The sequence below is a fragment of the Neoarius graeffei genome, chromosome 11 (assembly GCF_027579695.1).
Source record: "Neoarius graeffei isolate fNeoGra1 chromosome 11, fNeoGra1.pri, whole genome shotgun sequence".
In the NCBI taxonomy this organism is placed as follows: domain Eukaryota; kingdom Metazoa; phylum Chordata; class Actinopteri; order Siluriformes; family Ariidae; genus Neoarius; species Neoarius graeffei.
The window spans coordinates 18,573,909-18,588,610 of NC_083579.1; the positions used below are offsets into that span (position 1 = coordinate 18,573,909).

At 41.8% G+C, this 14,702-nt stretch overlaps 1 protein-coding gene across 1 annotated transcript; it reads right to left on the minus strand.

Annotated features, from left to right (window-relative positions):
- Positions 1-12,315: 12,315 nt before the first annotated feature.
- Positions 12,316-13,244, minus strand: tmem121aa (transmembrane protein 121Aa). Its single transcript, XM_060932773.1, is given in 3 exon segments — positions 12,316-12,585; positions 12,587-12,713; positions 12,715-13,244. Coding segments are annotated over 3 exon segments (927 nt in total).
- Between the last annotated feature and the right edge of the window lie 1,458 nt (positions 13,245-14,702).

Sequence of the window (14,702 nt, forward strand, 5' to 3'; positions counted from 1 at the left end):
CAACCGAAATTTTGCAAGTTTGAAAGGTTATGTACTGCACTGTAGAATCCACAAGAATGAACCCCTTTGTGTTTTTAAATGTGAATCCGCCAGTTGCAAGCAGACTTTTTGGACATATTCAACGTTTAAGGGTCATTTCTATCGCAACCACAATGCGCCTGCGCTTTCTGTTCTTTCTGATTGTGGTACATCAGCCATTGTTTCAAATTTTGCTTGTGCTATTCCACTGTGTGCGCGCCAATTTCAGACCATTAAAGAACTACTGTCCCACTTAAAAGAACATCTTGTGGAGGGGAGACCTGTGGCATGTCCAGGAAAAGGCTGCAAAAGTACGTTTACTTTAAAGTAGTGCTGTCAAGCGATTAAAATATTTAATTGCGATTAATGTCGCGACGGTCATAGTTAACTCGCAATTAATCACAATTTAATCGCACATTTTTGTCACATGAAAAACCATTGTAATTCTTTTAGCATAAAAAAGTGAATGGGCTTGCTTTGTACCAATTTTTTTTTTATTGCAGAGCATAACACGTCTTGTCACAGCCACTGACATCCATAACTTCCATATTAGATGAGAAAACCAAGGGATGAAAAATAAAGTGCATATCACTGTGAAAATAAAAAAAATGTTTTATTTTACTCTTCATTAGTTTCTTTTGAAGAGAAGTATTTGCCATAAAAGAAGAAAAAACATAAAAATAAAAAGATTCATCATACATTCAAAAACGTTCATCATAGTGTGGCACTGTATTATCTAATTCTCACTGCTTATAACTATACACCTACCCGGTGAAGATGAGCTGGGAAACTGAAGACTGAAAGAACAGTATTGAAAAGTATTTTTCCAGTCTCACCTGTGAAAGGTAATCCCATGTGATCTCGTTTGGACGGTAAACCTGTTGGTACAGTTAAACGCAGAACATGAGTGAGGCATCTTTATTCTCGGCTACTGTCTAGACGCTATACCAGAGACGATTGAAGAATCTCCACTTTGCCCCATCCAATATGGCGGCGAGGATGTTTATATGTCTATGCCTTTCTCCATCATTCACACGTACTCTTATTGAAGCAGCGCACGACAAGCCTCAACAGGAACTACGGGTGACCTGCAGGGCCAAATTAGAATTTGCGTTAACGGCACTTTTTTTTTTTAATCGCGATAAATTGAGATCGTGTTAACTTTGACAGCACTACTTTAAAGTCATCCTTTACTGCTCGCATGTCCAGGAAACATAGGGAGTGTTCAGCTAGTACCATCAGTGAAATCTATAAAAAGAGGTTACACCGCAGTCCTCTGATGCTGCATTTCATGATGCCTCCCAGAATCTAGCCCCTGATGATGCGCCAAATGATGATTTGCTTCAGAATTTGAACCAGACTTTTCTTAGAAATATGTGCATGTTCTATCTTAAGTTGCAAGGCCAGCTCCTCCTTCCAGCTTCAACCATACAAATAATTGTTGAAGAAATGCAAAATGTGCATGAAATGGGACAGGAATACACATTAAGTAAACTGCATACACTTTTGAGAGAGGAACAGTCTGACAGATGATGCATTGATAAAGTTGCAGCCTGTGTGATGGATTCAGATCTCTTCTCCAACTCTCACCAGGGCCCACTGAGGTCAATATATTCAAGAGCACAGACATTCAAAAGCATGTTCTGGTACATAGAACCTACAAGGGTTGCATTAGGAAGTGATGAAAACTTGACACAGAGGTTTGCTTATCACATTCCAGTGAAGCAGACATTGGCCAACTTATTAGAATCAGAACTATGGAAAAATGCAATGTCGCAACAGTCTTGTGACTCAGATACAGATGCGCTTTGTGATATAAAAGATGGAAAAATCTGCAAGTCAAACGAGTTCTTCAAAGAAAATCCAGGATGTCTTAAGCTGATTCTGTACCAGGATGTGTTTGAAATCGTAAATCCTCTTGGCTCAGCAAAGAAAAAACACAAACTTGTTGCAGTCTACTTTTCTGTTGCTAACTTACCTGTTCATGTGAGGTCCAACACTGATCACATGTCCCTTGTCTTACTATGTGGTGAGAATGATTTAAAACACTTTGGGCCTGGTAAGATCTTTTCAGAGTTGTTACAGGATTTAAAAGATCTGGAAGGAAATGGGATTACTGTTGGTAGTGAAACAGTCAAAGGGGCTTTGTATTGTGTTGCTGGTGACAATTTGGGATCACACAGTATTGGAGGGTTTACAGAAAACTTCAGTCAATCTCAGTACTTTTGCAGATACTGTGAAATTACTCGACGTGAGTTTCATGATGTTTCATGTTTGTGGTCCACAGCGCAACCCAGAGAATTACGAGGCAGCTCTTGGATACCTACAAGCAGAAGGCATCCGAGACGTCAAAGGAATTAAGGTAAATTCCGTTTTCAATAACTTGGAATCCTTTCATGTATGTCAGCTGGGTCTTCCACCTTGCTTGGGCCATGACTTATTTGAGGGTGTCGTATCCTATGATGTTGCACTCTTCCTGAAGTATTTCATAAAAACAAAGAAATGGTTTACATACTCAATTTTGAATCGGCGAATCAAACAATTCAAATACAAAGGATCTGATGCCCTCACAAAGCCATGCAGTGTCAACCCTGATGCATGCAAACTCTCTGGTCAGGCTGTGCAAAATTGGAATTTTTTTGAGGTTGCTGCCTGTGCTGATTGGTGATAAGGTGCAAGATCCAGATGATGATGTATGGCAGTTAACGCTACAGCTTAATTAGAAGTCCCAGACAGGGGCCATTTGGCCTTTTTACCTAGAAAACCCACAAGAGGGCCAATTGGCCCCAAGTCCTACCTGTAGACATTCATTTTGTTATGGAAATGTGGCTGTTAGTTACCTTACAGCTTAGAAATGAAATCTTACAATGCCTGTTGAATGTTGAATCTCTGCATCTTCGTTCCTTGGAGAGGAGCTTCTTTCACCACAAAATTCTTGAGGGAACTGAAGCGATAGTCCATGTGCACTGAGGTATTTATCCATCAAACAATTGTCTGGTTGCAGTCACATGAGTCGTTATGGTCACATGGGACATTCACATGTTCACATTTTAGAATAGAATGTGTTTTTATTCCTCATTCTCACATTCACACAGAAGCTGTTGAATGTTGAATCTCTGCATCTTCGTTCCTTGGAGAGGAGCTTCTTTCACCACAAAATTCTTGAGGGAACTGAAGCGATAGTCCATGTGCACTGAGGTATTTATCCATCAAACAATTGTCTGGTTGCAGTCACATGAGTCGTTATGGTCACATGGGACATTCACATGTTCACATTTTAGAATAGAATGTGTTTTTATTCCTCATTCTCACATTCACACAGAAGTAGCCAACATGACTTCACCACTGAAGTGTGAAGTGTGTGAAATGTGACCTCCTCACCCCACAAACTGCCACTAACAGCCTCATTACCATAACAAAATGAGTGATTAGTGTATTGGGGAAAAGCGGTCGGGCCAAATGGCCCCTATGTGGGTCTTCTAGGTAGACAGAAAAATGCTGGGACTTCTGGTTTAAAGATGTTGTGGATTTGGTTTGTGCTCAGAAGATTTCCATGCCACAGGTAGCTTATCTTGAGATCACAATACAAGACTAATTGGATTCAAGAAAGGGCTTGTTTCCTGAGAGTCAACTAAAGCCGAAACATCATTACTTGCGGCATTATGCCGCACTAATTCTAAAATTTGGCCCACTTATCAGATTATGGACAATGCGGTTTGAAAGCAAGCATGCCTATTTCAAAAGGTGCACAAGGCATTTGAAAAACTTTAAAAACATCTGTCTCACTTTATCTGAAAGACATCAAATGTTTCAGGCGTATCTATCGGCTGGACTAGGATGCAGTCAGTTGTTACAGGTGAAAAACAGTTGTACTTTTGTCCCAAGCCTTTACAGTGATGCAATTAGGCATGCTGTTACTGATTTTGGTTTTTCAGAAAATGACATGTCTCCACAGACATCCAGTATAAGGGCACATCATATAAGAAGGGAGATTTCCTTGTTACAAAAAATGATGAGTCCATGGAGTTTGGAGAGCTAGTTGTCATTTTAATCCAACATAATGCAACTGTTTATTTTGTGTTGGACATGCATACATCTGAGTATCACAATATCACATCACCTGTACTCTAACAAAACTGACTGCACAGTTGCTTTGCCTTAACATCACTAATTTGGTAGATTTTTATCCCTTAATTAAAGTCTTACATCAATGGGCACCAAGTCATTCCATTAAAGCACAGTGTATTGTCACAGTGAAGTTCCACACACTGTACTGTAGATAGAATGTCTACCTACAGCATGCTATCAGACACACTGTGTCAACCAGTAAGGCATGACTTGTTATAGGTATAATGGCAGGTATCCCACTTATGTATATAGTTAATATGCTTGCTAGAAGTCTGAGCTAAATGTATGTTTTTTTTTTTCTTTTCCCTATCATGCAGAAATGGCATTTCTACAAGATGCCATCCTTGAGGTCCTGCCTGACCTATCTGATGTGGCAAAAGACATGTTAGTGGAAACACTTAGCACAGGGGGTAGAGACATACTCTGACTTGCAGTATATAAGATTTATTGTCAACACTAAGACCCATTCAAGCATGGAAAGCTGTGGCTGCATGGAAGGTAAAATGTAAGTATGATTGTTACACTCTGCCCCAACGGCCCACGTACCAGAAAAGGGAAGACCAAACGCGGAATAAAGCTTTACTTAATTTATTGAAGATAAAGTGTATAACAAAATATTAAAAGTAAAATGTGTGAGCGTAAATGAAAATGTGTGCAAAATGTGAAGGGTAGTGTGAAGAAAATAAAAGTGTCAAAAAGGTACGAGAGAGAGGAGAAGACGGCGGGCCCCTTCGCCTCTTCTGATGTTCTTTTAAAAGCCCTGAAGGCCATCAGGTGCAGCTGATCTCCGCGCCCCGGCAATCAGCGACTGTATCTGCAAACAGAGAGGGGAAGTCAGACAGCAATTTTCGCATTTCAGACGCCCGATCCGCTGACAAATGCCCAAACAAATGTATCTAACTCTGCCAGCTTCTGAGTTTTTCAATCGAGGGAGAAGCACACAGTCATCGAGGCCCACCACATCCTCACCGCTACCTGCTGCCACCAGGTAGGGAGAGGCACCTGAAGTCTCGACAGCTGCGGCTATGGAAACAAGCGTAACCGGGTCATCAGTCTCTGCTGCCCCAGACCCTGAAGACCTGGTGTAATAAGGTTTCAAAAGGTTAATGCAACAGAGTTGAGTGGGGCGCTTGCGATGTGGTGTTGAAATCAAATAGTTCAAGTCAGACACCTGCCTAAGAACAGTATATGGTCCTGTATACTTTGCAAGAAATGGGGAATTAGCCATCAGCAATAATGCTAACACCAAATCACCAGGATTGAACACCCTAGGCTCAGCCCGGTGGTCGTACCAACTCTTCATCTTTTTTTGTGCCTTAGACAGGTTCTCTGTGGCCATTTCACAAGCTAAAAGCAACCTGCGGCGAAATCCATTAACATAATCAAGCAAGTTCACAGGAGTCTTGGGACACTTCAACTCACTCTGTAGTACTTCCAAAGGCCCACGAACTCTATGGCCAAACACTAAATCATTTGGGGAGAACCCTGTACTCTCCTGGGTCACTTCTCATGCAGCCAACATGAGCCAAGGGAGCCCTTCTTCCCAGTCCCTATTAAGCTCCACACAATATCCTCTGAGGAGTGACTTCAATGTCTGGTGAAAGCGCTCCAGAGCACCTTGGCTCTGAGCATGGTAAGCACTACTACACTGATGCTTCACTCGCAATTGCTCAAGTACCTCTCTAAACATGCGTGACGTAAAGTTAGAGCCCTTATCACTCTATGGTGTGGAGGATACCAAAAATAGAGATAAACTGGGAGAGAGCCTTCACCACTGACATGGTAGAGATGGTACACAAAGCATAAGTAGCAGGATACCTTGTGGCCTGACACATCACAGTTAAAAGATAAACACATCCTGACTTGGAGGGAGGGAGTGGTCCAACACAGTCTATGATCAAATGCTCAAATGGTTTACCTATATATGGAATAGGATAAAGGGGAGCTGGCTTTAACACCTGATTGGGCTTACCCGTTAGCTGACATACGTGACGCATCTTAATAAAGCATGCCACCTCCTTCTTCAGCCTAGACCAGTAGAAGTACTTCATAAGTCGATTGTAGGTTTTCCTAACCCCCAGGTGCCCCGCTACATCCCCATGAGCTGTCTTTAGAACCACTTCTCTAAACTTAGCTGGCACCACTATCTGAAACACTGGATCCTCCACCCCTTCGTCAGTGTGAGCGGACCACTTTCGTACCAACAGCCCATCCTGCACAAAGTAACCCCTTGCTGCACTGCGCAACTCTTCAGGTGGCAGAACCCCATCGAACAGCTCCTTTAAAGTGTCATCTTCCTTTTGAGCTGCAACAAAATCACTGAGAAAGTTGAGAAGGTAGGTTAGGTAAAACAACAGGCTTTAACTCTGGCTGAGGAACTTCAGATGCGCGGCTCATAGCCCGCGTCACGGCACAAGCTATGAAGACATCAGGCAAATTTCCATGAGGCTCATTGTCATCTGGGATAGAGGGGGTATTGTTAACAATTACAGGGGGTGGTACATCACGCCAAACACGCTCCCCCGCCAGGTTATTCCCTAAGAGGAGATGAATGCCCCCTACAGGTAAAGAAGGGCGGACAGCGATGTTCACTTCCCCCTGCACCAGGTCAGACTGCAGATTAATCCTGTGCAGAGGAACAGAGAGAACCTGCAACCCGATCCCCCATACCAAAACATTATTCCCAGTACTAGTTTTAGTTGAAAAAGGCAACACAGATTCTAAAATAAAAGATTCAGATGCCCCTGTGTCCCTGAGTATTTTAACTGGCACCTGGACAGAGCTACCCACTACAGAAACCAAACCGTCAGTAATGAAGGGAGAGTAACCATTACCGTCTGCTTCAATTGAAAAAACCTCACCACTGCTCTCACCAGTTTCAGAGGGACTCGGGCCTGATTGCTAGGGTGAATTCACCGTGACAAAAGGTTTTCCATCTTGCTGGGGAAACACAATTTTAGAAGGTACACTCGATTCCGATACAGCCAGGTTAACCTCCTTAACTGAATCATTCACATTTTTCAGACTCTTCCCTTTTAAAACTGGACAGTCTTTCTTCTAGTGCCCCTTATCCAGACAGTAATGGCACACATTCCCATTCTTACTCGGAACAGCAGATGTAGAAACAAAAGAATCTTTACGAAAATTCACTGCGGTCTTATTGGAGTGCGACCGATTGGCATTTGGGTCCATTCTATTTTTAGTGTGTGAACTAAATGAACGTGGTGGAGAAGACCCCGAACTTCTGTTAAAGTGTCCGAAACGCTGCTCACGGTAACTCCTGCCTGTGTTATATTCTCTGAAACTATTCTTCTGTATCAAAGCGAAATCGTCGGCCACAGATGCGGCTTCGGCAGCCGTTTTTAAATTGCGCTCAGCAATGTAAGTAGCAATGCGCTCAGGGAGGATGTTCCTAAATTGTTCCAAGACAATCAGGTTAGACAATTGTTCAAAATTAGTGACACCCACTACAGAGCACCACCGATTAAAGTGAGTGTTCAACTCCCTGGCCACCTCTGTATAAGTCTGTTTATCTCCTTTTCTCCAGCTGCGAAATCGCAAACAATAAGCTTCAGGAACTAACTCGTACGCTTTAAGCACAGCTTTTTTCACTTTCTCATATTGTTTTCGGTCAGTAGCTGACAAAGCAACAAACGCTTCTTGCGCTTTATCTACAAATACACTTTGAAGCAATAACGTTTTTTCAGATTCAGACCAGCCACATTCTCAAAGAAAAAAAACCGTCTGGGTCCTCCTCATTAAATTTGGGAAGCAATTTTACCATATTGGATATGTCGGGAGGGCGCCCCAACCCCCGTGAAGCATTACCCTCCTCAGATGACAATTTACCTTCGGCTACCAGTCTTAACCGTTCCAATGTCACCTCACATTCATCTCTCATTTTTTCTAGTTCATATTCACGCTGAGCCTCTTTCTTTCCGTTGGGCTTCTCGTTCAGCTTCTCTTTCTTTACATTCGGCTTCGTGCTGTGCCTCCCTTTCCTTTCGTTCAGCCTCCCTTTCTCTCTGCTGCATTTCAATTAGCTCTTTTTGTTGCTCAAAAGAAAGAATGCATGTCGCCTCCTTTAACAGAGGTGTTGACTTTTCCCCCCATGCTCCAACTCTTCCATGGCTACAGATAATGGTGATGGGAGAATATCTCTAACAACTAACTCTGCTTGGACTGATGCTTGTAACTCGGCCAACTTCACCACTTTGGGTAACCCCAAATCAAAATTATAATACTGGCACACTCGACGCAACTGGTCTTTGGTCAACTTATTCAAAACCTCCACTGACGGAGCAGCAAAAAATTCATCCAAAATAGCCATACATTTACAGACTAGTTTTTTTTTATAACTACAAATACCCCAAAACAAAACAAAATTACTTTTTCTTCATGCAAGTGCGGCCATTACGCTGTGCATCAAGACGAGACAAATGGAGTTGCCCTGCAAGACACGGTAATCCTCTTCTCATGAGAACCCTGAGGACAGATCTTTATTACACAATATCAGCGGAGCCTACTCCCCCGACAAAATGCCGTTAAAGCAGGACATCCATGACAGTGCCCTCCGTCCAGGGTAAGCACAAAAACAACAACCTAACAAACTAAAATAAACCATGCAGGTATTGGCAAACTCCCAAATTAATTATCAAACACGTCATCACTTAACTCAATCTTGTAAACGCAGCGCAGACCCACACTTATCAACCAATTAGGCCACCCCGCTTCTTCTGCCTGGCTCAGAAACATGCCAAGGCACAGATGAACAAAATTTTCTCCTTGTCTCCCGCACCACAACAAAATGTCAAAACTGAAATAAAATCTTACTTAATCCGCTTGCGTCTTCCCAATAAACTCTATGAACTGTATCGTAACTCTAACTTACCAGATACAGCACTTTCCAAATCAGTCCACAACTTCGGAGGACCTGACTTGCAAAACTCTTAATTACCAACGCCGAGGCAATGAATGCAACACAGAGCCTAATCAGCAAGAAAACACTAATTAGCCTACCAGCGTTTCAACTCCCGGACGAGCCCCCAATTCTGTTATGGCCCACATACCAGAAAAGGGAAGACCAAACGCGGAATAAAGTTTTACTTAATTTATTGAAGATAAAGTGTATAAGAAAATATTAAAAGTAAAATGTGAAGGGTAGTGTGAAGAAAAGTGTCAAAAAGGTGCGAGAGAGAGAAGGCGGTGAGCCCCTTCGCCTCTTCTGATGTTCTTTTAAAAGCCCTGAAGGCCATTGAGTGCAGCTGATCTCCGCACCCCGGCAATCAGCGACTCGCGCAGCACCTGTAGAAGTCTTGTTACTACAGCAGGTGGGGAGGAGCCCCATGGGTCTGTAAGAATGATGCAGTCAGCTGTAAAAGGAATACAAGATTGATCTGAAATGTATATATCCCTAATAATCGTGTGTTTGTGTGTATTTTAAAGGCCAGGATACTACCCAGTATAGCAAAAGTTCATTCAGCATCCAGGACGGTGCTTCATCTCTGCCCTCAGTCTCACCAGGACCTTCTTCATCCTCTCAATCTCTCTCACCAATAATCAACCTCTTCCAGTGCCTCTCACAGCCCAGATGTTGACTGGGCGGATACTTTTGACATTCCATGGAAGAAGTTTCCAGAAGAATTGACCCAGTCCTTAGAGAGAGGGAAGCGTCCAAGTCCACGGATGAGGAGGGAGATGGTGAGGATTGTGGTATGCAAAATGATGCAGAAGTCATCGCACATAAGTAAAACGCACACCACTGTTGTGGCCAAAAAAATAGTGGCTACATATCCCAAATCACTGCAGGATGTCATTGAAGGGGACATAATTGGGTCAGGGTACCATTCCCTCATAAAACAGCTCCAAAATAGAATTGAAAATGCAAAACGCTCCAACAACACCAAAAACAAGAAAAAGAAAACTGCAAACAGAGTCTGACACGGATGAAATGCCTGCTGAAAAAAAGAGCTCCAATTCAGGATACCTATGGTTGCATCAAATGGGAAATGAAGTTCATGCCCCTTGGGGAGACTGCAGAGAGCCAACAGCAGAGCTGAGATGAACTGAAAAGCCTGTCTAAACAAAATGCCTCAAACCAGGATGTGGTTAAAGAGCTCACCAGGTCGACATTCTACACCCAACGCAAAGAGGTCAACAACGGAAAAGAAATAAAATACTTACTAGAAGACTGGCCATTTTTGTTTGATGAGATGGGCATGGCTGTTCACTTTGAAGAGCTCACCGGAGTTACAGTGGTGCTTGAAAGTTTGTGAACCCTTTAGAATTTTCTATATTTCTGCATAAATATGACCTAAAACATCATCAGATTTTCACACAAGTCCTAAAAGTAGATAAAGAGAACCCAGTTAAACAAATGAGACAAAAATATTATACTTGGTCATTTATTTATTGAGGAAAATGATCCAATATTACATATCTGTGAGTGGCAAAAGTATGTGAACCTCTAGGATTAGCAGTTAATTTGAAGGTGAAATTAGAGTCAGGTGTTTTCAATCAATGGGATGACAATCAGGTGAGAGTGGGCTCCCTGTTTTATTTAAAGAACAGGGATTTATCAAAGTCTGATCTTCACAACACATGTTTGTGGAAGTGTATCATGGCATGAACAAAGGAGATTTCTGAGGACCTCAGAAAAAGCGTTGTTGATGCTCATCAGGCTGGAAAAGGTTACAAAACCATCTCTAAAGAGTTTGGACTCCACCAACCCACAGTCAGACAGATTGTGTACAAATGGAGGAAATTCAAGACCATTATTACCCTCCCCAGGAGTGGCCGACCAACAAAGATCACTCCAAGAGCAAGGCGTGTAATAGTCGGCGAGGTCACAAAGGACCCCAGGGTAACTTCTAAGCAACTGAAGGCCTCTCTCACATTAGCCAATGTTAATGTTCATGAGTCCACCATCAGGAGAACACTGAACAACAATGGTGTGCATGGCAGGGTTGCGAGGAGAAAGCCACTGCTCTCCAAAAAGAACATTGCTGCTCATCTGCAGTTTGCTAAAGATCACATGGACAAGCCAGAAAGCTATTGGAAAAATGTTTTGTGAACGGATGAGACCAAAATAGAACTTTTTGGTTTAAATGAGAAGCATTATGTTTGGAGAAAGGAAAACACTGCATTCCAGCATAAGAACCTTATCCCATCTGTGAAACATGGTGGTGGTAGTATCATGGTTTGGGCCTGTTTTGCTGCATCTGGGCCAGGACGGCTTGCCATCATTGATGGAACAATGAATTCTGAATTATACCAGCGAATTCTAAAGGAAAATGTCAGGACATCTGTCCATGAACTGAATCTCAAGAGAAGGTGGGTCATGCAGCAAGACAACAACCCTAAGCACACAAGTCGTTCTACCAAAGAATGGTTAAAGAAGAAGAAAGTTAATGTTTTGGAATGGCCAACTCAAAGTCCTGACCTTAATCCAATGGAAATGTTGTGGAAGGACCTGAAGCGAGCAGTTCATGTGAGGAAACCTACCAACATCCCAGAGTTGAAGCTGTTCTGTATGGAGGAATGGGCTAAAATTCCTCCAAGCCGGTGTGCAGGACTGATCAACAGTTACCGGAAACATTTAGTTGCAGTTATTGCTGCACAAGAGGGTCACACCAGATACTGAATGCAAAGGTTCACATACTTTTGCCACTCACAGATATGTAATATTGGATCATTTTCCTCAATAAATAAATGACCAAGTATAATATTTTTGTCTCATTTGTTTAACTGAGTTCTCTTTATCTACTTTTAGGACTTGTGTGAAAATCTGATGATGTTTTAGGTCATATTTATGCGGAAATATAGAAAATTCTAAAGGGTTCACAAACTTTCAAGCACCGCTGTATACACACACACACACACACACACACACACAGCCTTATAAAAGTAAATAGCTTGTCAAGTATAATGTGTTCACAGGTGGCAGCAATATTCCACCTACATTTATCACACATCATGGAAATTACTGATCACTTTCTGTACATTTGATGACATTGTTTGAGATTAAGGTGATAAATATAGTTGCAATGTACTGTACAGGACAGATGGGTGTGGTTTGAAGCTTGAGATAGAAGACTTCAAAAACACTACAAAATGCTTACAGTATGAATTGGCCCTAAGAGCTTAAGATCTTGTCTATGTCAGCTTTGATCACATCACTGAACTCATGGGGGATGATGGCTCTTCTGGAAAGCTCATGTTAGGATTTAGCAGCTTTTGAATGTGTGTCCCTGAGTTCTGCTGGATCTCCATAGTGATGGTTACGGGGTCTTGTAGCAGGAATTCCTTAACCTGTCAATGATACTCCAAGAATGTGCAGGCTTTGGTGGCTAAGGCCACTAGATTCTTGCTAATAAAAGTTGTAGAGACTTGGCTATCTTGGAAAAGCACCATGTTGACCGCACGGATGAGAATGGTAACAAATGTTAATGGTGACAAGGCTGAGGACCGGGTAAAGCATCACCATCTTTCGGGATATGTGTTCAACTTGCATACTGATCTCGCTGAGAGATACACAAGGCAGAATCAGCGGAAGAATGTAACAGTAGTCCCTTGGCCCAGATGGGTAGTCCTGTTAGCTGCAGTTCCCACAAGTTGGCCTGGATGTCCAGTACGTCCAGCAAGTTGAGTGCCACCCAAAACAACTGACCTTACATATCTTCTTTCTTCTGAAAAGTTCTTGCATACTCCATGCTGTCCAGGGCCACCAGGACAAAATACAGCCCTGGAACACAAACTGAAAGCAGCAGAGTCAAAGCTTTCTCAGTGACGGTCTCCACAGCCTGCTGCTTGGCTTTGTAGTTTTCATGAACAAAGTAGAGTTTTATCTCCAGAACAAAGATATAAAGGAACTAGATGATCATGGCATAGCCATGCTTCGCAGTCCTCACCTCAGTTCCTACCCAAACAGCAACATAGCACAGAACTATGAGGAAGCAAATGTCCCCTACTAATACAATGATGCAAATGCCAATCTTACGTGGACCCTGGTTCTGTGCCACCAGGTAAGTGTCCATGCTGGTCACAATGACGATGGTAGCTTGTCACACATGCTGCTTGTCAGGAGGAGGTAAAACCATTGTGAGGATTCTACTGTTCCCACATCACAAAAAAAAAAACATAACAGGAATAATACTCCAGGTTTAAAAAATATTATTAGATTAAATGCTTATTTTATATTTGGTAAGTTCTAGCAATCCACTGATACTGGTTATGAAAACTGTGAATCCGGGAATATCTAGGAATGTCATGGAGTCTGGTATGTGTTCAGTATTTTCCAAGCTTGAACAACTTCAGTGGTTGTGTATTTCGTATCGGTCAGCAACTCTAAGTTTATGCTGTAGGTGCAATCAGTTAATTATTGATATTAAATGATCAATCTCATTAAATCAGTCTCATTAAATTTGAAGGTTAATAATTAAAATGAATCAATCCCATTGAATCATTTACTTTGACTCATTTGAATTGAATCATACCATAGAATCAGTCTCATTTGAAGTGAATCATTCAGTGAATCATTTAGTGACTCATTCAATGAATCATTTAGTGAATCATACCATTAATCCTTGATAAATTACCAAACAGCTAGATTATGGTATATTTCCAAATTATTATTGATCACTTACTATATTACATAAATCTGCACCTTTTTGAATTCTTTGCGATTGGGGACTTCAGATATTGTTCACACCAACAAGATGAATACACACAGCTTTGATAATAAATGAATTTATTATACAAAGATAAAAATAATAATCAATATATATAAGCAGTGAGGTGTGTATATACGTGTGTTTATGTGTGGTGTGTGTGTGTGTGTGTGTGTGTTAGGCCCCTAGGCCTGAGCCAAGGTGTGTGTGTATGAGGGAGCTATAAAATTTGGAATGTTCTTATCTGATGTTTTGGTATGTTGAGTGTGGAGGAGGGGCTTGACCATGTGTTTAGACAAAAGGCTAGTTCTGTATAGCTAACCAAAATGTGTTTGAGCACGAGGTAGGCCCAGATTAGCTTCGTGTTGCTAAGCTAAGACAAAAGGGAAGCTATCTAAAGTGTATCAGGCCTGCTCAGGCCTGTTGAGCACGTGTTTTCTCAGTGACAAAAGGATTCCACACTCATAACATTACCCAACCCCTGAACTCTTGATAAGCTCAAAATATGAGTGAGTTAAATGAAGTTAGAATGTTAGGAGAGAGATAAAAGAAAAACATGCACAGCCTATCAACTGAAAACAAATGAGATTAAACAAACAGAACAATTCAATTCGACATGCTGCGTGTCTAATAGTGTAATGAATAAACCTGCGTTTAAATTCACACTTTCAATAAAGCAACTTCCTAAAACTAGCTTAATTATTATACCCAAATATATTTTACTCAATATCTTGCCTCTAGCCAAGTTCTGAGATGTTGTTCGCCGTTGCAGAGCTTCGCTGTTCATGAAACACGTGAGTCGATTCCGTGGACAGAGAACTTCTCTTGATCCGACGCGTCGTTCATGATGAAAGAAAAGTCTCTGATTAATGTGCACAGAACTTCAAT